This window comes from Nannospalax galili, unplaced genomic scaffold, assembly GCF_000622305.1.
Source record: "Nannospalax galili isolate Female #2095 unplaced genomic scaffold, S.galili_v1.0 scaffold341, whole genome shotgun sequence".
NCBI classification, from domain to species: domain Eukaryota; kingdom Metazoa; phylum Chordata; class Mammalia; order Rodentia; family Spalacidae; genus Nannospalax; species Nannospalax galili.
Genome location: NW_008346082.1, coordinates 1,742,064 through 1,764,416, shown reverse-complemented (window position 1 = coordinate 1,764,416; position 22,353 = coordinate 1,742,064). Strand labels below are relative to the sequence as shown.

At 41.6% G+C, this 22,353-nt stretch overlaps 1 protein-coding gene and 1 non-coding gene across 5 annotated transcripts in view; both read left to right on the top strand.

Annotated features, from left to right (window-relative positions):
- The window catches only part of Ubap1 (ubiquitin associated protein 1), a 52,995-nt gene that overhangs the window by 1,896 nt on the left and 28,746 nt on the right, over window positions 1-22,353 (top strand). For 3 of the 4 annotated variants that reach the window (XM_029568005.1, XM_008842460.2, XM_029568004.1), the window contains one exon: window positions 19,312-19,352. In XM_029568005.1, the coding sequence (XP_029423865.1) occupies window positions 19,319-19,352 (34 nt within the window). In that variant the 5' untranslated portion in view covers window positions 19,312-19,318. Of the gene's footprint in view, window positions 1-18,955; window positions 19,076-19,311; window positions 19,353-22,353 lie in introns of all 4 variants that reach the window. The other variant, XM_029568003.1, reaches the window with a different exon arrangement.
- Window positions 16,106-16,311, top strand: LOC115071938. The gene has a single exon (XR_003850993.1). It is a non-coding gene; the product is annotated as a small nucleolar RNA U3 (small nucleolar RNA).

The window sequence follows — 22,353 nt, the reverse complement described above, 5'->3', positions numbered from 1 at the left end:
GGACGGTTTGTAGCTGCCATGTGGGTGCTGGGAATCGAACCTGGGTCCTCTTTGAGAGCAGTCAGTGCTCTTGGATTCCCCGCCATCTCTCCATCCCTGACCTTGAACTTTTGAGCCTCCAACCTTAGCCTCTTAAGTGCTGGAATAAATAAGCTTTTTCTTTTTTTCTTTTTTTTTTTTTTTTTTTTTGTCTTTTTGAGACAGGGTCTCCCTGTAGCCCCAGCTATCCTGGAACTCACTGGCCTTGAACTCAACAGAGATCCGCCTGCCTCTGCCTCTCAAGTGCTGGGACTACCTTCGTGCACCACCACACCCTGCTAAATAACTTTTTCTTAGAACGAAAAATACCTTTAGCCAGGCATGGTGATGCATATCTCTAATCCTGGCATTTGAAAGAATGAGTCAGAGGATTGTCATGAGTTCCAGGTCAGCCAGGGCTACATAGCAAGACATGGGTGTGTGTGTGTGTGTGTGTGTGTGTGTGTGTGTGTGTGTGCGCGCGCATGTGTGCCTGTGGAGTAGGAGGGGACATGCTAGAGAGATGGATGGGTCAGTGGTTAAGAGCACAGACTGCTCTTGCAGCTGGGGCAGCAGGGTTTGGTTTCCAGCACCCACATGGCAGCTAACAACCATCTGTCACTCCATTTCCAGGGGATTTATGCCCTTTTCTGACCTCTGCAGGCACTGTACAACATAGATGCACTTATGTGCATGCAAGTAATAAACTCATACACATAAAACAAAAATAATTTAGAAAAAAAAGGAAGAAAAGAAAAAAATGGGCTCGAAGGTTTGACTCAGCAGTTACGAGCACTGACTGCTCTTGCAGAGGCCCCAGGTTGGGTTCCCAGCACCCACATGGTGACTAGCAACTATTCATAACTAATTCCAGAGGATCCAATGCCCTCCTCTGGCCTCCATGAGCATTACAGGCATGTAGTGCACTTACATACATGCAGGCAAAACACTCATGCATATAAATAAATGATAGCTGGGCGGGTGTGGTGGCGCACACCTTTAATCCCAGCACTCAGTAGGCAGATCTTTGTGAGTTTGAGGCCAGCCTGGTCTGCATAGCGAGTTCCAGCCAGCTGGGGCTACAGAGAGAAAAAAACAAAAAAGAAAAAGAAAAAAAAACTCTAGCTGTAAAGACCTAGGTTGAGTTTCTTACACAGAATGGGAGTCCCTGCTTCTAAGACAAGTGAAGATTCATCCTCTTCCAGATTTTTTACAGGAAATAATGTGATTTTTGAAATTTTCTTGCTGAAAGTAATTCTTTAGGTTAGAAAAAGAAACAAGTAGTATATTGCTTTTCCAACCAATAGTTGAAATATTTCCAAACCAATAGTTGGAAATAATTTGAATGTAAATAAAATGTTCTAGTGAATTGAGAATTATAATTTCAGGCTTGTCTGGCATGTATGAGCCTCTGTGTTTGACTATTCTCCACCCCCCCCAAAAAAAGGGGTGGTATAGGGTAAGAGTTCAAAGGAGTAAGTGCAAACAAACACTGGGTATATTCTAGTGACCTAGGACGGTTAAATGCTACATAATCTTGCTTAATCCTCATAGTTTGAATAAGTAGAATGTTTGGGATATGCATGCTGTTTGTGTATTGAGGAAACACTATCAGAAAGGTAGAGTAACAAATTTTTTTTTTTTGTCATTTTGAGACAGGGTCTCCCTGTAGCCCCAGCTGGCCTGGAACTTACTTTGTAGACCAGGCTGGCCTTCATCTCACAGAGATCTGCCTGCCTCTGCCTCCAAATTACTGTTTCTTAGTTTTTTTAAAAAAAAATTTTTATTATTTTTTAAAATTTTATTTATTATTTTTATTTTATGTGTATGGGTATATTGACTGCATGTAGGTAAATGTACCTGTGTCATGCAATGCCCGCGGAGGACAGAAGAGGCTGTTGGATCCCCTGGAACTGGAGTTACAGACAGTTGTTACCTGCCATATGGGTGCTGAGTTTGAACCTGGGTCTTCTGCAAGAACAACCAGTGTTCTTAACCGTTAAGCCATCTCTCCAGCCCCCTATTTTTATTATTTTTGTTATTTTTTATGTGTATGAGTGTATTGCCTGAATGTATGTGAGTGTACCTGTCTTGTGCAATACCGTGGAGGTCAGAAGAGGTTGTCAGATTCCTCTGGAATTGGAGTTACAGACAGTTGTTAGCTGCTCTGTGGATGCTGGGAATTGAACCCAGTTGTCTGCAAGAACAGCTAGTGCTCTTAACCGCTGAGCCATCTCTCCAGCCCCCAAATTACTGTTTCTTTAAAAAAAAAAAATTTATTTTGTGTGTATGAGAGTTTTGCCTACATGTATATACTACATGTGTGCAGTACCTGTAATGGTCAGAAGGGGGCATTGGATTCCCTGGAATTGGAGTTATGGACAGTTAGTTGCCTTGTTGATCCTGAGAACTGCACTTGGGTCCTCCACAAGAGCAGCCAGTGCTCTTTACCAGTGAGCCATCTCTCTAGCCCCAAATTACAGTTTTAAAGTGGAGAATCTGAATTTTGAATTCAAATCTGTCCAATATGAATGGTAATTCTATGTGTTATCCATTTTGCCCCTCTTAGGTAATCACAGAGATATTCCAATTCCTATAAAGTCATGCCTATAAAACTGTTGTCACTGAAATAGCAGTGCAGAAATGAAAATAGTTCTTTAGAATTTTAGTCCCTTATGATGTCATCAGTATCTAGGAGGAAGTGAATACCTGAATATTTTTACTTCACACACACACACACACACACACACACAAAACCTAAAAAACAAACAAACCAGGATACACTGGATAAGGGCTAAATGTTTTTTTGTTCCTGTTGCTCTGGTAAATTGTACCTAAAGACCACAGTTTGTATTTGACAGTAATTTGTATGGTTTTGGAACTAGATTGATTATTATTAGTTTCTATGGCCTGGCCTGGAACTTCATGTCAACCAGGCTGGCCTCATACTCATTCTCTGCCTCTGCCTCTTGTATCCCCAAGCCTTGCTCATTATCAGTTACTTGGTGCTTACTAAACAGTTCAGTTTTTTGAGTCACTGAATTGGCTCATGATAACATCTTGTGATGACTGAGTCAAGAGACTACCGGTATGTATTTTAGTTGCTTCACTTCCTCTCCATTATAAGACTTAGATTTTCTCTAATCTGAGGAAATTTAAAGTGGTACCTGTTGTGTAGTTTTTAAATTAGTATTTTCTAAAGCTGAGCATGTTTTCATGTATTTGTTGGCAACTTATGCTTTTGTGAGTGTGTATTTCATGTAGCCCAGGCTGGCCTTGAGCTCCTGATCCTCCTGCCTGATTCCAAATGCTGGCATCATGGTGGGCACTACTACACTTGACTCAATTTTTTTTTATTTTTGTCTTTTTGAGACAGGGTCTCCTTGTAGCCCCAGCTGTCCTGGAACTTGCTATGTAGACCAGCCTGGCCTCAAACTCACAAAGATGCGCCTGCCTCTCCCTCCCAAGTGCTGGGATTAAAGGTGTGTGCCACCATGCTCGGCTGACTCAATTATTTTTTAACAGTATTTTTTTAGCAATTATTTTTTGCAATAGCCTCATGATTTACAACTTGTTATTTTATCCATTTTCACCTTTTGGTGAAAGAAACCTATGATCTTTGTGTTGTTGATTTTTAAATTCACTTAAAAATAAATAAATAAATAAATAAATAAATAAATAAATAAATAAATTTATTTATTTATTTATTTATTTATTGTCTTTTGTGAGAAGCAGTTGGCTGTGTAGACCAGGCTGGCCTTGATCTCACAGAGATCTGCCTGCCACTGCTGGGACTTGAATGCTGGGACTAAAGGCATGTGCCACTATGCCTGGCTTATTTATTTTTGTGTATACATGTATGAGTGCCCATGACTGCACATGTGTGGAGGTCAGAGGACAAATCCTGGTAGTTTTCTCTCCTTCTACCATGTGGGTCCTGGGGATTGAACTGCCATGAGGCTTGGTGGCTTGTGCCTTTACCTGCTGAGTCATCTTGCTGGCCTTGTTCATTCTGAGAAAGATTTGCTTATATTAACTTGGCTGGTCTGAAGTTTTTTTTTTTTTTTTTTTTTTAGTCTTTTTGAGACAGGGTCTCCCTGTAGCCCCAGCTGTCCTAGAACTCACTATGTAACTATGTAGACCAGGCTGGCCTTGAACTCACAGAGATCCTTCTGCCTCTGTCTCCCAAGTGCTGGGATTAAAGGCATGGGCCACCACGCCCAGCATTTTTCCAATTTTTTAAATGTCTATGTGAATATATGCCATGTGTGTGGGTGCCTGTGGAGGCCAGAAGAGGGCATCAGATCCCCTGGAGCTGGAGTTGCATCCAGTTGTGAACTGCCCGATGTGGGTGCTTAGGAAAGTACTCAGGTCCTTTGGAAGAGCAGCAAGCCCTCTTAACTACTGAGCAATCTCTCTCCAGCCCCTGTTCATTTTTGATACATGGTCTCAAGAATCCTAGGTGGGGGCCTAGAACTCCATTATAGCAAAGGATGACCTTGAACTTCTGATCCTTCTGCCTTTAACTCCTGAGTCAACTGGGATTACAGGTGTGTGCCACCACACCACACCTAGTTTTATGAGGCACTAGGGTTGGAGTCTAGGGCTTCATGCTTGCTAGGCAAGCACTCTCAACTGAACTACATCCCCAGCCCAAATCAGAGTTTTAAATGATCTTTTAATTTTATTTTAGTTTCCAATATTTCATTTATTATTTTAATTAATTATTTTTTGGTCTTTTTGAGAGAGTCTCCCTGTAGTCCTCCCCTCTCCAGAATTTGTTTTCTGTAATCCTAGCACTCACAAGACTGAGTCAGGAGGATCCCATGAGTTTGAGGCTAGCCTAGGTTATAGTACAAGGTTCTATCTCAGAAACAGAATAAAGCCCCAAACTTCCCAAGAAACAAAGTCCCTTTCCAACCCCCCCCCCCAGAAGATGACCAGGGACTATTATATTAGCTTTTGTCACTGACCAAAACACTTGCCATAAACAACCTAAACAAAGCAGTAAGGATTTACTTTTGACATGGTTTCAGAGGATTTAGTCCATCATGCTGTGGAAAACATGGTGGAGCAGCTCACATCATGGCAGAGAAAAACAGATGGATTATTTACCTAATTTTTCTTTCTCCTTTTCCCCCCTTTATTCAGTCCAGGTCCACAGCCCATGAGATGGTTCCACTCATTTAGGGTGGATCTTCCCCTCTTCAAGTTAATCCTGTCTGGCAATGCCCTTCAGCCACACCCCTGGGTATGTCTCACTAGGGTGTCATGCCTTGGGTGTGATTCTGTATCCATTCATGTTGACAGTGGAGATTAACCATTTTATAATGGTTATTTTGAATGTTTGATGCAAATATCACTGCATGACCATTCATGGGGAAGACATAAGCAAATGACAGACCAAAGAAATGATTCCATCCCAAGTCCAGCTTAATGAACCAGTGAGATTTTTTTGGAGTTACTTACAGGATGCCTAAAAAGCTTCTGCAACCCACCCCAACATTGGTGACAACTCAGAAAACTACATCCTGGGGCTGGAGAGATGGCTCAGCAGTTAAGAACACTGACTGTTCTTGCAGAAGACCCGGGTTTGAATCCCAGCACCCACATGGCAGCTAACAACTGTTACTCAGTTCGAGGGGAACCAAAAGCCTCTTCTGTCCTCCGTGGGCACTGCATGACACAGGTGCACTTACCTATGTGCCGGCAATACATGCAAACACATAAAATAAAGATAATAAATTAAAAAAAAAAAAACTACATCCTTGGTGCTCCTGTCATAACTTGTAGGCAGCCAGAATCTCTTCTACCTAGCGGTTATAACTGCTTATATAATCTTGGAGCAGCCTTGGGCCTTTTGAATCTTGTAACTTTCTGAGCTTCCTGAATCTGGTAAATTGTAGAAGTTTCTGAGTCTTCCTTTTTGGTAGTGTTGAGAATCCAGGGTCATAAGGCTGGCTTCATGCATGCTAGGCAAGCACTCTTATCAATTGAGCCACATCCACAACCTAGCTTTCTGAGTCTGGGATGTAGCTCAGTTGGTAGAGTGCTTGCTCAGCAAGGAATAAACTAGGCATAGTGGTATGCACCTGTAATCCCAATACTTGGAAGGTGAAGGTGGAAGACCAGAAATTCAAGTTCAAGCTATGTAGCTAGTTTGAGGCCAGCCTGGACTCCATAATTTCTTACCAAAGATTGGGGGTCGAGTTGGGGTAGGGAGAAGAAAGAGTAAATGGACCCTCCGTTTGTAGGTGATTGGAACATTGCGGATGTTGTCTTTAGAAGGATTAATATGTCCATGGTGTGGTATGTCAGTTAGATCCTGTAAGACTTGGTGGTCATAAAAGAGCAAGAATGGCTTGTCCTCACTCTGCTTTCCTGTCTTATTGTGTGATGCTCCTCTGGCATGTTGCTGTCACGAAGAGGTCCTCACAAGAACTGGTGTCTCTGGGTGTGGTAGCACATGCCTTTAATCCCAGTACCCAGGAGGCAGAGGCAGGCTGATCTCTGTGAGTTCAAGGCCAGCCTGGTCTACAAAGTGAGTTCCAGGCCAGCTGGGGCTACAGGGAGACCTTGTCTCAAAAAGACCAAAAAAAGCCGGGCGTGGTGGCACGCACCTGTAGTCCCAGCACTTGGGAGGTAGAGGCAGGCAGACCTCTGTGAGTTCAAGGCCAGCCTGATCTACATAGTGAGTTCCAGGACAGCTGGGGCTACAGGGAGACCCTGCTTCAAAAAAGACAAAAAAAAAAAAAAAAAAAAAAAAAAAAAAAAAAAAAGTTGTTTGCTTCGGAATATTAATTTTGTATTCGGAAATAGTCTTACATTTGTTAATAGTTTTCAACTTTGCATTTTCCTGAGAAATTTTCTTTTTTCTTTCTTTTTGTGTGTCCAGACAGGGTCTTGCTATGCTACCCAGATCTGTCCTATACGCTTTTTCTGAGACAGTTTCACATGTCATCCCAGGCTGGCCTGGAACTCACTGTATAGCTAAGGATGATCTCCCCTGCCCCCAGACATTAGTAGTTTATTGTTTTAGTCCAAACACATTCAAAATGGAAACTCAAAAGAATACTTTCCACCTGAAACAGAGTCTACTAGCATATAATGTTTAATACATTAGAGCAATAAAGATGGTAACCCATTGTCTTCTGTACCTACTAAAGCCAAGATGGTAAAGCCAATTTGGTTGCAATAGTGTCATAAGGATAGAATATTCCCAGCTAAAGATGATCTTGAGCTTCTCATTCTCCTATCTCCACTTCCCAGCCACCACATCTGGTTGGTTGGTTGGTTGGTCCCTCCCTCTCCATCCCAGCTTCCCTCCCTCCCATCCATTCATATTAAAGTGGTAACCATTTTTCTTGTTAGGTTTTTAATTTTTAAATCTTTGATATAGAATCTTGCTGTATAGTCCAGTCTGGCATAAGATTTAGGGTCTTCCTGTCTTTCAGAGTGTGCGCCACCACACCCAGCAAGAGATTCTTTTTTTGGTATGGGTGGTGATGTGCAAGTGGGAGCACTCCTGTGACCATTCTGAGGCCAGAGCAAGATGTTAGGTGTCTTCCTCTATTCCTCTTCACCTATGGTCTTGAGACAGGGCCTTTCATTGAGTTGAAAGCACACCATTTTGGCTAGGCTGGCTGGCCAGGGAGTTTTAGGGATACACCTATCTCTGCCTCTCACTGCTGGGGTTACAGGCATACGCAGCCATGCCTGGCTTTTAATGTTGGTGCGCAGGTCTTCATGCTTGCAGAGCAAGTGCTTTTACTCATTGTGCCATCTCCTCAGCCCCTGACACTTATTTTTTGAATATATATATTAGCACTAATACTATACATACTTAGATTTTTAAGTGCATTTTGAAAAAATTTTATTGAATTTTTGTGTATTTCATACATAAAATCATCTTTATATCCCCTTCCATTTTGGCACTCACCCATCCCCCCCCCCCCACTGGAGTGCATACATTGTATCATTTGTATTAAGGTCCATCATGTAAAGTTAGTGTCTCCAGATATCCCCCCAGTGCACTGGGATTTAGTCAGCCTATCTAGAGTCTCTCCCTTTAAGAAGATCATCTCTTCTTCACCCAGCAGTAATCAGTTGCCAATAATTTTTCGACTAAGATTGGGGCCTGCTGTTCATTTCCACAGTTCTGTGCTAGGTGGTTTTTGTTGTTGTTTTTGGTCTTTTTTGAGACAGGGTCTCCTTATAGCCCTACCTAGCCTAGAACTCACTATGTAGACCAGGCTGATCTTGAACTCACAGAGATCCACCTGCCTCTGCCTCCCAAGTTCTGGGATTAAAGGTGTGCACCACCATGCCTGGCCTGTGCTGGGTTTTTGTCCGCTTAAGTTTGCACAGGTCTTGTGCACGCTGACACCATTGCTGTAGGTTTGTATGTGAGAGGACCCAGGTGCCTGTAGGACTGTTTCAGTATGGTCTTGCACTCCTCTTACAATCTTTTCATCCCCTCTTCCACAATGGCCCCGTAGCCCTGGATGAGTGGATTTTAAATATAATACTTGGCAGACTTATTCTCTGCATTTTGGCCATTTGTGACATTTTTTGTTCCTGGTCCTCTGTTGTATGATAGAGCTTCATTCATGAGAACTGAAAGATGCATTAGTGTTCTCTTCATCCCTTGTTCTATGTTCTGTGAGCCTTAGGTGTAGAGGTTGCATCCTAGATGTGCCACTTAGGCTTGGGCAATTCACAGACAATCTCTGTGTTTGACCAGTTGTGGAAATCTGTAATTATCTGTCTCTTGACAAAGAAGCTTCTTTGATGGGTGGTGACTGGGATACTTGTCTATAGATTTAAGGATTCATATTACATTTGTCTAGAGATGTGACAGCCTTGGAGTTTTCTCTGAGATCTGTGACCTCTCCAGCTATGTGTATTTGACTAGGTTTATAGTACCACACATGAGTTTCCATTGTACCAGTGTTGTTTGCTGTGCTGGTCATTGATGTGGTTTTTAGGCCTTGAAGTTGGGGTTGGATCATCAATTGATGTTCTTTCTTAGCAGCTATAGTGCTCTCCAAAGGTATGAGAGTTAGCCTTCAGGAGAGGTAGCTTCCAAGTTAGTCCCAGCTCCATTGCTTCAAATCCTGTGTCCAAAGTATGTCCTGTTTTCAGCAATAGGTCTTACCTTCAAGTTTTGGGAGGCAATCAAGGATTGTGACAGTAGCCTGTAATTTTGGGAGTCTCTTGGACTACCTGACTAACAATTCAAAGGAAGGTTCCTCCTGTCTGTCACTGTTTCTTGTTCTGTAGTCTTCAGCTATACTCAGACTCATGTAGAGATATTGTATGTGTAATTTTTCAGTAGGTTTTTGGACTAATACAGTTCCCTCTGGTTTTTTATACTAGCTAGGTGCTATTTATATATCTCTCTCCCTGTCTTATCCTCCCTTCCCCATCTCCCCCATTTTCCCCATTTCGTTTTGAGACCAGCTTTGATAACTAACATTTTCTAGATTATCTGTTTTATCCATGTTCCAAGTGTACTTAAAAGTGGTATTTTTTATTGCTTTTAAGAAAAATAATATTTTTTATATGTATGAGTGTATTGCCTGCATGTGTGTAAGTGCACCTGTGTCATGCAATGTCAGAAGAGAGTGTTTGGATCCCTTGGAACTGGAGTTACAGATGATAGTTAGTAGCCCATGTGGGTACTATATCTGTATACCCAGTTTATTTTTCTGATTTGTAGTTTCTGATTCGTTTCTTTTATTTTTTTTTGTCTTATGTTTTCCTTGAGTGTTTATTTTTATTCTAAGTTTAGCTTTTGTTTTAATGCTTTGAATTTTCCTCTTAAAACTGTTTTAGCTATGTGTTGTATCTTCTTGTGTAGACTTTTAGAAAAAAACCTCTCTCTGTCACTCTCTCTTTCCTTTCCCTCTCTCCTTTCCTCCCTTCCTTTTGAGTGTATATGTGTGCCTGCCAGTAGAAGCCAGAAATGGGTGTTAGATCCTCTGGAGCTGGAGTTACAGGTAGTTGTGACCTGGCCAGTGTGAGTGCTGGGCACTAAACTCAGGGCCTCCAGAAGACCATATGTGTTCTTAACTACCCCCTCAAGGTGATTTTTGTTTTTGTCTTTTGAGAGACAGGGTCTCCCTGTAGTCTCAGCTGGCCTGGAACTCACTATGTAGCCCAGGCTGGCCTTGATCTCACAGGGATCTACCTGCTTCTGCCTCTACCTCTGCTTCCTGAGTGCTTGGATTAAAGGCATTTGCCATCATGCCTGGGCTTCGGGTTCTTTATTTATTTATTTTTATTTTATGTGTATGCGTGTATTGCCTGCATGTAGGTAAGTGCACCCGTGTTGTGCAATGCCCATGAAGGTCAGAAGAGGCTGTCGGATCCCCTGGAACTGGAGTTACGGACAGTTGTTAACTGCCATGTGGGTGCTGGGATTCGAACCTGGGTCTTCTGCAAGAACAACCAGTGTTCTTAACCTCTGGGGCTTGGGGTGCTTTTGACATGCTATAAATTAGCCATACTTTATTAATTTTTATTTCTGCTAGTTTTTTTTGGCTATTTGAGACAGGGTCTCCCTGTAGCCCCAGCTGGCCTGAAACTCCTATGTAGACCAGGCTGGCCTTGAACTTTCAAAGATCACCTGCCTCTGTCTCCCAAGTGGTGAGATTAAAGGCGTATTTTATATAACATTTGTTATACTGTAAATTTTCCTCTAAGTGCTGTGTGGAATATTTTCATAGTTTCTATCTTTTGCAATTTATGAGTGATGATATTATGTATTGGGAGCAGATCAAAACTTAGTTCCTCATCATTGATTAAAGTATTACATCTCTAAGAAGTCTATAGCTAACTTAGACCACCTGTGTGGTTTTAGGTATTCTTTTAACAAAATTTTATTTGTATGAATGTTTTGCCTGCTTGTATGTAAGTGCACCTGTGTGTGCAGTGCCCAGCAGAAGCAAGAAGAGGTCATTGAATCACCTGGAAATGGAGTTCCAGACTGTTGTTAGCTGCCATGTAGGTGCTGGGAACTGAACCTAGGTTCTCTCTGAGAGCAACCACTGCTCTTAATCACTAAGCCATCGCTCCAGCCTGGATTTAGGTGTTCTCATTTGTCTAGAAATCCCTGATTTATTTTTTGTTCATTTTTTTCTCTCTGAGGTCACAGTTTTTGATTAGTTACATACTATTCTGTTTCTTTTTAGTTCTCTTATTGGTATCCCAATTTTTTCTTGGTTGCTTACTAGTTTTCCTTCTCATAACAAAGTATGTTTGTATGTTTTGATAAATGTAGAGATGTCTTCAAAATAGAAAACCTGGAAAACAAATAATATAAAAGGAAAAAACAGAAGCCCAACTATAATCCCACCACCCCAATATTGTAAGAATGTCTTACCTTTCTTTCCATATCCATATGAGCATATTACCTTCTTTTCCAAAATGTCAAGGCTCATCAAATTTTGTTTCTGTAATAATGATTCAGATTTTTCCATTTTAGTTCTCCATAAAAAAAATTATGGTTAGGAAAGATCCAAAAAATCGATATTCTGGATGAATTGGATTAAGAAATTAATGCATAGAGAAAAGGCTGTATGAATTAGTATACTCTTGATCTCAAATTTTTTTGGGGGGGGTGTCTTTTATTTTTTATTTTTTGGGACAGGGTCTCCCTATAGTCTCAGCTGACCTGGAACTCCCTATGTAGACCAGGCTGGCCTTGAACTCACAGAGATCCGCCTGCCACTGCCTCTCTGAGTGCTGGGACTAAAGGTGCACCACCACACCCAGCCTGTTGACCTCTTTTATTGCCCCCCTCCCCATCTTCAGCTAAAAATGCTAACGTGCACAGCCTTTAATAAGGAGGTTTGGATTTGCAAACATAGAGTTTGTGGACAGTGATAGATTATAAAAGTTGTCTTTTATTTATTTTATTGATAAAGGAACTGAGTCTTTAGAGCATGTTGGAGGTGTTGAAGAAGAAAATCTTTTCTCATGAATATAAAATAGCTTGGTTTGACATTTATAGCAGTTATATATGTTACTTAAAATTTTTTTTTGATTAATTTATTTTTATTTTACATTTATGAATGCTTTGCCTGCGTGCATGTAAGTGCATCTGTGTCAGAAGAGGGTATCTGGTCTCCTGGAACTGGTGTTAAGGATGATTGTTAGGTGCCATGTGGGTGCTGGGAACCAAACCTGGGTCCTCTGTAAGAACAGCCAGTGCTCTTAACCATTGAACCATCTCTCCAGCCCCTAGATATGTGATTATCATCATATGTATATTAATATGAGTGGTAAGTTGTTAACCTTATTTTCAGACCTAAAATGTGATGATTTCCCAAATGATTAAAAAAGTTTTTATTAAAAGTTTTTTTGGGGGGTTGCGTCTGGAGGCCAAAGGTCAGTGTCAGAGTCTTCCTCCATTGCTTGCTCTCCACTTTTTAAAAAATATTTAAAATATTTATTTTTATTGTATGTGTATAAGTGTTTTGCCTACATGTATTTAAGTGTACTATATGCATACAATACCCATGGAGGCCAGAAGAGAAGAGGGTGCAGGTGCCCTGGATGTGAGTTATAGATGGTGCTGAGAACCAAACCCATGTTCTCTGCAAGAGCAGCCAGTGTTCTGAACTATCTCTCCACCTTATTTTGATTCAGTTATACTGGCTGGTCAGCAAGCCCCAGGATTCACCTCTCCCTGCCTCTCAGTGCTAGGATTAGAAGTGCACACCTGAGCCCTGTTTTAAAAAACAAAACAAAACCTTATTTTTATTTTAATTATGAGTATGTGTGTGTTTCTGAGAGTGGGTATGTGCACATGAGTGCAGGTGCCCACAGAAAACAGAGGTGTCAGATCCCCTGGAGCCACCTGATGTGGATGCTGGGAACCCAAACTCAGGTCTGCAAGAGCAGTATGCATGTACTCTTAGCCACTGAGCCATCTCTCCAGCCCAGAGCCCTGTTTTTTAGATGGGTACCAGGGACCTGAACTTAGGTCCTCATGTGAGGTAAACCCTTTTCTCATTGGTTCATACATCCTCCTTGCCCCTTTCTTTTCTTGCCTTTTTTTTTTTTTTTTTCGTCTTTTTGAGACAGGGTCTCCCTGTAGCCCTACCTGGCCAGGAACTCACTATGTAGACCAGACTGTCATTGAACTTACAGAGATCTGCCTGCCTCTGCCTTTTTTTTTTTAAAAGAAAAGACAAGGTCTCACCATGTAACCTTGACTGGTATGGTACTGGCTGTGTAGACCAGGTCAGGTGGGCCTCAAACTCAGAGATCTACCCATCTCTTTTTGAAACAGAATTTCCCTGTAGCCCCAGCTGGCCTGGAATTCACTCTGTAGACCAGGCCGACCTTGAACTCTTGAACTTAGAGACCTGCGTGCCTCTGCCTCCCAAGTGCTGGGAATACATCCTATATCACCCATGCCAGGCTCCTCTTTGCTTTTTTGCAACAATGTTTCTCAGGCTGACCTCAAATATGCTGTGTAGCAGAGGCTGGCCTTGAACTCCTTATCTTCCTGCCGCCCATGTGCTGGAATTACAGACAAGCTCTACCAGGTCCTGCCCCTCAAAACCATCTTTTCCTATAAATTAGACAATTGAATTAATTTGTATCTTTGAGAAATTCCTGATTTTAGCTATCATTGTAAAAGTGTGAATAATAGCTGAGATAATTGAATTATTGTGATATAGTATCAACCTGTGAGGAATGTAAAGTCATGTTATAGTAATTTGGTGATATGCAAATGGGAAGAAGGTGAAAGGGAAAACATCACTACTGTTGCCCCTTGGGCTTTCTCTTCCCCTTAGGAAATGGTGCAGGCCTTGCCAAAGTGTTTTTATTCTCCTGCCCTCATTGATTTCCTGTTATCATTTTATAGCCCATCTCCTTTCTCCTTTTGTTGTGTTTTTTTTTTTTTTTTCTTCCCTTTTTGGTCCTTTTGAGACAGGGTCTCCCTGTAGCCCCAGCTGGCCTGGAACTCACTATGTAGACCAGGCTGGCCTTGAACTCACAGAGATCCGCTTGCTTCTGTGCCTGGCTCTTTTGTTGTAGTTTTAAAAAATATTTTATTGGGCCGGGTGTGGTGGCGCACACCTTTAATCCCAGCGGAGATTATAAACACTTGATACTACACCCAGCCTGTATATCCTTTTTTTTTTTTGGTATGTCCTGGTGCAGGTGCATGTGTGTTGAGGCAAGAGAACAACTTTGGATAGATTTTCCTCACTGCCTTTTTAAAAAAATTCTTTGTGGGGCTGGAGAGATGGCTCAGCGGTTAAGATCACTGGTTGTTCTTGCAGAAGACCCGAGTTCGAATCCCAGCACCCACATGGCAGCTAACAACTGTAACTCCAGTCCCAGGGGATCTGACAGCCTCTTCTGACCTCCACTGGCATTGCAGGACATGGGTGCACTTACCTACATGCAGGCAATACACACATACACATAAAATAAAAATAATAAATAAAATAAAAATTCTTTGTGTTATGTGTATGTGCATATGTGTGTATGTAGGTATGCATGCCATGGGTGTGTGTGGTGGTCAGAGGACAACTTTGTGGAATCTGTTCTCTCCATCCTGTTTTACATGGATTTTGTGTATAAAACTCAAGTCCCTAAGCTTGTGCACCAAGAGCCTTTATTAGCTGAGCCATTTTGCTGGCTCTGCCCTTTTTTTTTTTTAATTAAAAACATTTTTATTTATTATTTTTATGTGTTTGTGTGTATTGCCTGCATGTAGGTAAGTGCACCCATGTCATGCAGTGCCCACAGAGGACAGAAGAGGCTGTCAGATCCCCTGGAACTGGAGTTACAGACAGTTGTTAGCTGCCATGTGGGTGCTGGGATTCCAACTCAGGTCTTCTGCAAGAACAGCCAGTGTTCTTAACTGCTGAGCCATCTCTCCAGCCCCTGCCCTTGGTTTTTGAGAGAGGAATTCTTGGAACTCACCAAGTAGGCTAGGTTGGCTGATCAAGTCCAGGATCCCTTTGCTTTCATGTCACTAGTGCTGGGATTATAAGCATATGCCACCATGTCTGGCTTTTAGCAGTATATTTGAATAGCAAAAGTTTTAAATTTTGTTGAAGTAAAGCCTATCAGTTGTTTTCTTTTGTAGTTATGATGTTTTTGCTTAAAACAAGAAATCTTTGCTAACTTGGTTTGCTAACTTGAAATTTTCTGGTTTTGTTTTGTGTGTTTTGTTTTTATTTTTTTTCTGAGACAGGGTCTCACTTGGTAGCCCTGTTTGGCCTGGAACTTGCTCTTTGGACCAGGCAGGCCTGTCTGCCTCAGGAGTGCTGGAATTAAAGGCATGCACCACCACACTCGGTTTAAAGAAGTTTTAAAGTTTTGTTTATTTTTACATTTAGGTAATGATTTTTTTTTTGTTGTCGTTAATTAAAAAAACAACAGCCAAGGCTATACTTTCAGGGATCATTTCTTTTTCTTTTCTTTTCTTTTTTTCATCTTTTTGAGACTGAGTCCCTGTAACCCCAGCTGTCCTGGAACTCACTATGTAGACCAGGCTGGCCTCAAACTCACAGAGATCTGTCTGTCTCTGCCTCCCAAGTGCTGGGATCAAAGGCATGTGCCACCACCCCCTGTGGGTCTCTCCCTCCCTCAAGGGCCATGAGGACAAAGGGAGCAGAAGTGACTCTAACGGGGTCAGGACAGCCAGTGAGCATGATGGAAAAGATCTTCCAGGGAGTCAGATTCAGTGGTACAGCTCCATTTATTCAGTGGGGGTCAGGGAAAATCTAGTGTGGCGGCAGCAGCCAAAGCTTCAGCTGATAGGTGCTCATAGTATGCTTTATTTACATGTGGTAGGGGGATCCTATCATCCTGCTATAGGGCAATGCCTAATTATCATATAGAGAAAAACTGGGGGCAGTTTTATTGCAGGTAACTATACCAAAGGTCATGTTCCAAATAAGGTCAGGCATCCGTGCTTGGTGGCACTTTCCAGGTAAGTCAGGCAGAGAACAGGAGGCCCCTGCTGAGAAAGGGAGTCCTTCTATATAACGCTGAGCCCCTTAGAGTATCAGGACTTGGTGGACTGCAACCTTAGCAGCAGGGTCCCCCAACAACGCCCAGCCTTCAGGGATCATTTCTATAGTTCATTACTAGATATGTTTCTCTGACCTTGTAGAGTACCAGAAACCATGAGGGGAGACGTAGCATTCTCTCCTGAGTGTGACCTGGCTCTTGGTGTTGCTTCACTGCAACTGCCTTTTGCCATTGATGATTGTTCTTTTTCAGGAGAGTAGAGGGAAAGGATGCAGTCTGAGTGGTTAAAAAAAAAAAAAATTAAAACCAGAAAAACCAACAAAAAACAACAGCTTTATTGGGATACAACTCAGCTGCTTAAAGAATAGAGCCCAGTAGCTTTCAGTATAGTCACAGATATAGTCATTGCCACACTCATTTAGAACATTTTCACCACACCTAAAAGAAACTCAACCATCAGCCATGATCCTCTCATCACTGAGTATTTTTTTTAATATTTATTATTTTTATTTTTTATGTGTATGAGTGATGCCTGCATGTACCCATGTGGTGCAATGCCCTCAGAGGACAGAAGAGGCTTTCGGATCCCCTGGAACTGGAGTTAAGTACAGTTGTTAGCTGCCATGGGGTGCTGGGATTCAAACCCAGGTCTTCGCCAAGAACAGTCCATGTTCTTAACCGCTGAGCCATCTCTCCAGCCATGAGTTAGTCTTAATGTGGTATAAGATGCAGGTTGAGGGTTATTGCTTGTATATCAGTGTGTCACACAATTTGTTGGAAAGACTGTCTTTTCCTCACTGAATTACTGTTGCATCTTTGTTGGCTTTCAGTCTGGATCTGTCTAGACTTTGTTCATTTGATCTCTACGATACCCTGTGCCATTTCCACAATTATTGTAGCTTGTTAGTAAATGTTGATATTACATGTAATTTTCCAATTTCATTCTTTTTCAAAAATGTTTGACTATTGTATTTCCTTTTCTTTGCCTTTCTGTGTAATTTTAAAATCAGCCTGTCAGTTTTTGGAAAGGAAATTCTGCACTGCATGGATTTTAATTCTTTGGGGGCGAGGGTGCTGGGGATTGGACTCAGGACCTGATGATTGCTAGCTCTTTCATTTTTTTTATTTCTTACATTTTTATTATTGGGTATATGCATTCCCTCACATGTCATATGTGGAAGTCAGAGGACTGCTACTGAATTTGGTTTTCTCCATTTACCAAAGATGTAGGTCCTGTTTTGTTTGTTTTTGTTTTTTGATTTTTTTTTTTTTTTTTAGTCTTTTTGAGACAGGGTCTCCCTGTAGTCACAGCTGGCCTGGAACTCTAACTATATAGACCAGGCTGGCCTCAATTTCATAGAGATCCACTTGCCTCGGCCTCCCAAGTGCTGAGATTAAAGGTGTACACCACCACACCCTAACTCTTAATTCTGATTTCCTTTTGGAGACAAGGTCTTTTGTAGCCCAGGTTGGTCACAAACTTACTATGTAGTTGAGGCTGACCTTGAACTCTTGATCCACCTTTGGAATGCTGGGATCACAGGTATGCGCTACCATGCTTGGCTTTGATTTTTCACAGAATGTGTATAGTAGTGCACCTTTTGCTTTTCAGTTACAGTAGAAAAGAAATCCTTTTCTGCATGAGATACCATCATCATAAATTCATGTATGCAAACTTAAGTTTTTTCTTGCTTAGGTAAACTAAAGGAGTAAATATCATATAAGGGAGGTAAATATGCTAAAGAGCTCTTAAGTTTAAAAAAATAAATGTGTGTGTGCACACATGGATGTGAGTGCTTACAGTGCAGGTGTAGAGGACAGAGGACAACTTTCTGGAGTCTGTTCAGGGGATTACACTTACGTTGTCAACCTTGGGGGCCCAGGCACTTTTACCCACTGAGCTATCTGGCTAGCCTGAGTTCTTATTTTATATGTGCACCAAAGAACTTGGTGCTTTTACGTAATTTATACAGTGATTGAAAGTACAGTGATAATGTTAAATTAGATGTGTGATTTTTTTTTTTTTTTCGGTCTTTTTGGGACAGGGTCTTCCTTTAGCCCCAGCTCTCCTGGAACTCACTATGTAGACCAGGCTGGCCTTGAACTCACAGAGATCCGCCTGCCTCTGCCTCCCAAGTGCTGGGATCAAAGGTGTGCGCCACCATGCCCGGCTAGATGTGTGATTTTATCATCAAAATTTGAGATGGGGGCTGGAGAGAAGGCTCATGGATTTAGAACACTTGTTGCTGTGCAGAGGACTGTAGTTCAGTTTTCAGCACCCACGTCTGGTGGCTCATGCCTTCTTTTGGCTTCTGGGCAACTGCACTCACATGCACATACCCACCCAAAGACATACACATACACATCATTAAAAATAAACAAATGAAAAAACAAGATGGTGCAAAAGATTATACGGTGCTTATTCCACATTTCAGAAATTTTAGTGCTAACAGCTATTAGCTAGTCAGAGATTTATATATTTTTGTTGTTGTTGTTTTTGTCTTTTTGAGACAGAGTCTCCCCCAGCTGGCCTGGAACTTGCTATGTAAACCAGGCTAGCCTTGAACTCACAGAGATCCGCCTGCCTCTGCCTCCTGGGTGCTGGGATTAAAGGTGAGCACCACCATGCCCGGCAAGTTTTTCCTTTTGTACAAAGCATATAAATTGGTCCATGTCTACTAGTCTGTTGTTCCTCCAGTATTTTCTGAAAACGTTCAGATTTAAGAAATATTTGTTTTCTTTTAGAATTTTTTGTTTCAGTTTTGAGATAGAGATTTACTCTTCTGTCCAGGGTAGTGTGGAACTCACTCTGTAGTCCAGCCTGACCTCAATTTAAGCAGTTTCCTGCCTCTGCCTCCCAAGTGCTAGTATCATAGGTGTGAGCCATTGTACCTAGGTCTAAGTTTTCTTTTAAAACCTAATTTCTTAGGCTGGCAAGATGGCTCAGCAGGTAAAGGTACTTGCTACCAAGCCTGTTGACTTCAGTTCGATTCTCTGGACCTACAAAATGGGAGAGAACTGACTCCACAAGTTGCCCTCTGACTTCCAGGCAAGTGTTGTAGCATGTGTGTGGTAGTACACACACATTCACACACATGACAAAATGTAATTTTAAAACTCAACTCATTTCTCCTATTTTGTACCTTCTTTTGGGGTGACTTTGTGAGTAGTGAAGACTGTGTCAGTCCTGAAACATTAGTATTCTATGGTTTTTTTCTTTTCTTTTTTTTTTGGTTTCTATTTTCTTATTTATATTGCCTTAAGGAATCTTGCCTTGTTTTTCAGGTTCTAAATGGCTTCTAAGAAGTTGGGTACAGATTTTCATGGTAAGTGGACTGTTACATTTCATGGTTTAAAGCTATGATTTGATCAGAGAATTGAAATAATTTATCATGGTTTTCTTTGGTTTATATTGAACAGCTTGAGTAAAACAAGGTTGTACAAAATATAACATCTATACCCCCGGGTCTTCAAATAAATATTTCTTCAAATGGTTCATTAAACTTTGATCTTTGGAGTCTTTCTGATTATTGTACCAAAGGACTAGAGCCAGGTACAGGGCCCACCAGCTTTCCTTGTTTTCATTATTGCTGTTTCTGTTCCTTTTTTTCTTGTCTTTTTGAGACAGTGGTCTCCCTGTAGCCCCAGCTGGCTGGAACTATGTACACCAGGCTGGCCTTGAACTCAAAGAGGTCCCCCTGTGTTTGCCTCCTGGGTGCTGGGCTCCCGTGTTTTCTTAAGCCATGATCTTCCAAATGAAATCTAGTACTAAAAACTTATTTATACTTGGAGTTGTGACACATGCCTGATTATAACTTTCAGCCAAGTCTCCCATAGTGAGTTCCAGGTCAGCTTGGGCTTCATACTAAGACTTTCTCAAACAAACCAAAACAAAACCTTTAACTAAATTTTATTATCTGCTTTTGTAGAGAATTTAGATGCCTAAGAAGTTAAAAATTAAACCACTTTTTCATGCAGTAGGCAATAAGAATTATATGCCGAAATTATCCAGATAACACAGGTTGTTGTAAAGCTGATCTTCCGTTTTAAAAATTATACATCAGTGTAAGACTGGTACACTAGACTGTGTTGATGTGCTTTTCTGAGCTACATGCAGTTGTTTGATGATATCCCTAAGCAGTTTAGAGTGGTGCAGCAGTTACTTTAGTTTTAGCTTCCTTAGTATTTTATACTTTGAAGGTTTGAACTGCCATGCACATACATATGTAACTTTTTGTTTCTTTGTTTCGTTTTGATAGGGTGGGGGTCTCCTTAGTCCCAGCCCACCTAGAAGTCACCATGTGGATCAGGCTTTAATCCCAGCACTTGGAGGGCAGAGGCAGGCGGATCTCTGTGAGTTCAGGGCCAGCCTGGTCTACAAAGTGAGTTCCAGGACAGCTGGGGCTACAGGGAGACCCTGTCTCAAAAAAAAAACAAAAACAAAACAAACAAAAATCAGCACTTGGGGGCCAGAGGCAGGTGGATCTCCATGAGTTCAAGGCCAGCCTTCTCCCTGTAGCCCCAGCTGTCCTGGAACTCACTTTGTAGACCAGGCTGGCCCTGCACTCACGGAGATCTACCTGCCTCTGCCTCCCAAGTGCTGGGATTAAAGGCGTGCACCAAAGTTTTTATTTTATGTATATGTATAGGCCAGAGGTCAGCATTAGGTGTCCCATGCCATTGCTCTCTACCTTGTTTTTGGTTTTCGTTTTTTTGTTTTTTGGCTGATTGGTTTTTTTGAGACAGCCCCAGCTGACCCAGAACTTGTTATATAAATGAGGTTGGCCTCCATTTCCCAGCGATCTATCTACTTCTGTATCCCAAGTGCTGGAATTAAAAGCGCATGCCACCATATCCATCCCCCTCCCTTTTAAAATGACACTTGCTATGTAAATAAAATTAGGAAGAAAGTCTTTTTTCTTAGGTTTCTTCCACTTTAGTAGAGCTCTTGTTGCTGAACTCTTGGTTTAATTATAGTTACTTTTGTTGGCTTTTTAAGAGTAAAGAATGACTTTTTTTTTTTTCTTTTCTTTTTCTTTTTCTTTTTGAAGCAAGGTCTCCCTGTAGCCCCAGCTGTTCTGGAACTCACTATGTAGACCAGGCTGGCCTTGAGCTTACAGAGATCCACCTGCCTCTGCCTCCCAAGTGCTGGGACTACAGGTGTGCGCCACCATGCCCGGCTAAGAATGACATTTTTAAGGAATAGAATTTTACCAGGAGTAGGTGAATATTTAATCTGTAGTAACCTTGTAGGCATCTGAATACCAGAAATCAGATTCAGAGTGTTTATTTATGTATTTATTCATTTATCATTTTTATTTTTTCGAGACAAAGACCAGATCTCACAGAAATCCGCCTGCCTCTGCTTCCCGAGTGCTGACTTTAAAGGCTGAGCTACCACACCAGCTCAGAATGATTTTATTTATTTTAATTTAATTTTATTTTAATTATTTTATTTTATTTTCTCTTTTGAGACAGGGTCTCCCTGTAGCCCCAGCTCACCTGGAATACCCTGATCAGGCTGGCCTCAAACTCACAGAAATCTGCTTGGCTCTGCCTCCCCAGTGCTGGGATTAAAGGCGTGGGCCACCACACCTGGCTCAGAATGATTTTTAAAAGTGAGATTTGTTGGCCAGGACCCTGAGGCTGTTTTCCTTTTCTCATTGCTTTTCTCAGTGATTGTGCTCTGTTACTAGACTTACATTCCTGGCCAGTCTGTGTAGAATATACAGTATCAAAAATGGCTGTTGCTGTCAGGATGCTCAGTGTCACTGAATAGCTCATTTTAAGTAGCTACTTCATAGAGCTAAAGCTTTTGTATCTTTTTGTATCTTTTGGTCCAGGAAACCTGATGGCATGGTCTACTTAGTTTATGAGTGTATGGATTCTTTTCCCAAAGTTCAGTATTACCTGACTGGGCCATTAGAGGCATAATGGGTATGTGTGTAATTTTTAGGGCATTTAGATATGGCTGAGAAGGTAGTAACTGCTTTCATGACTAGATAGTAAATGACTTTTTCGGGGCTGGAGAGATGGCTCAGTGGTTAAGAACACTAGCTGTTCTTATAGGGGACTGGAGCTCCATTTCCAGCCACCACACAGCAGCTTTCAGTAACTCTAGTTCTAGGGGATCCGATGCCCTCTTCTGGCCTCTGTGGGTATTGCATATTATGGGTGCACTTTCATACATGCAGACAAAGCACTCATACACATTAAATATATTTTTTTAAATGCTTTATTATAGCCGGGCATGGTGGCGCACGTCTTTAATCCCAGCACTTGGGAGGCAGAGGCAGGCGGATCTCTGTGAGTTCAAGGCCAACCTGG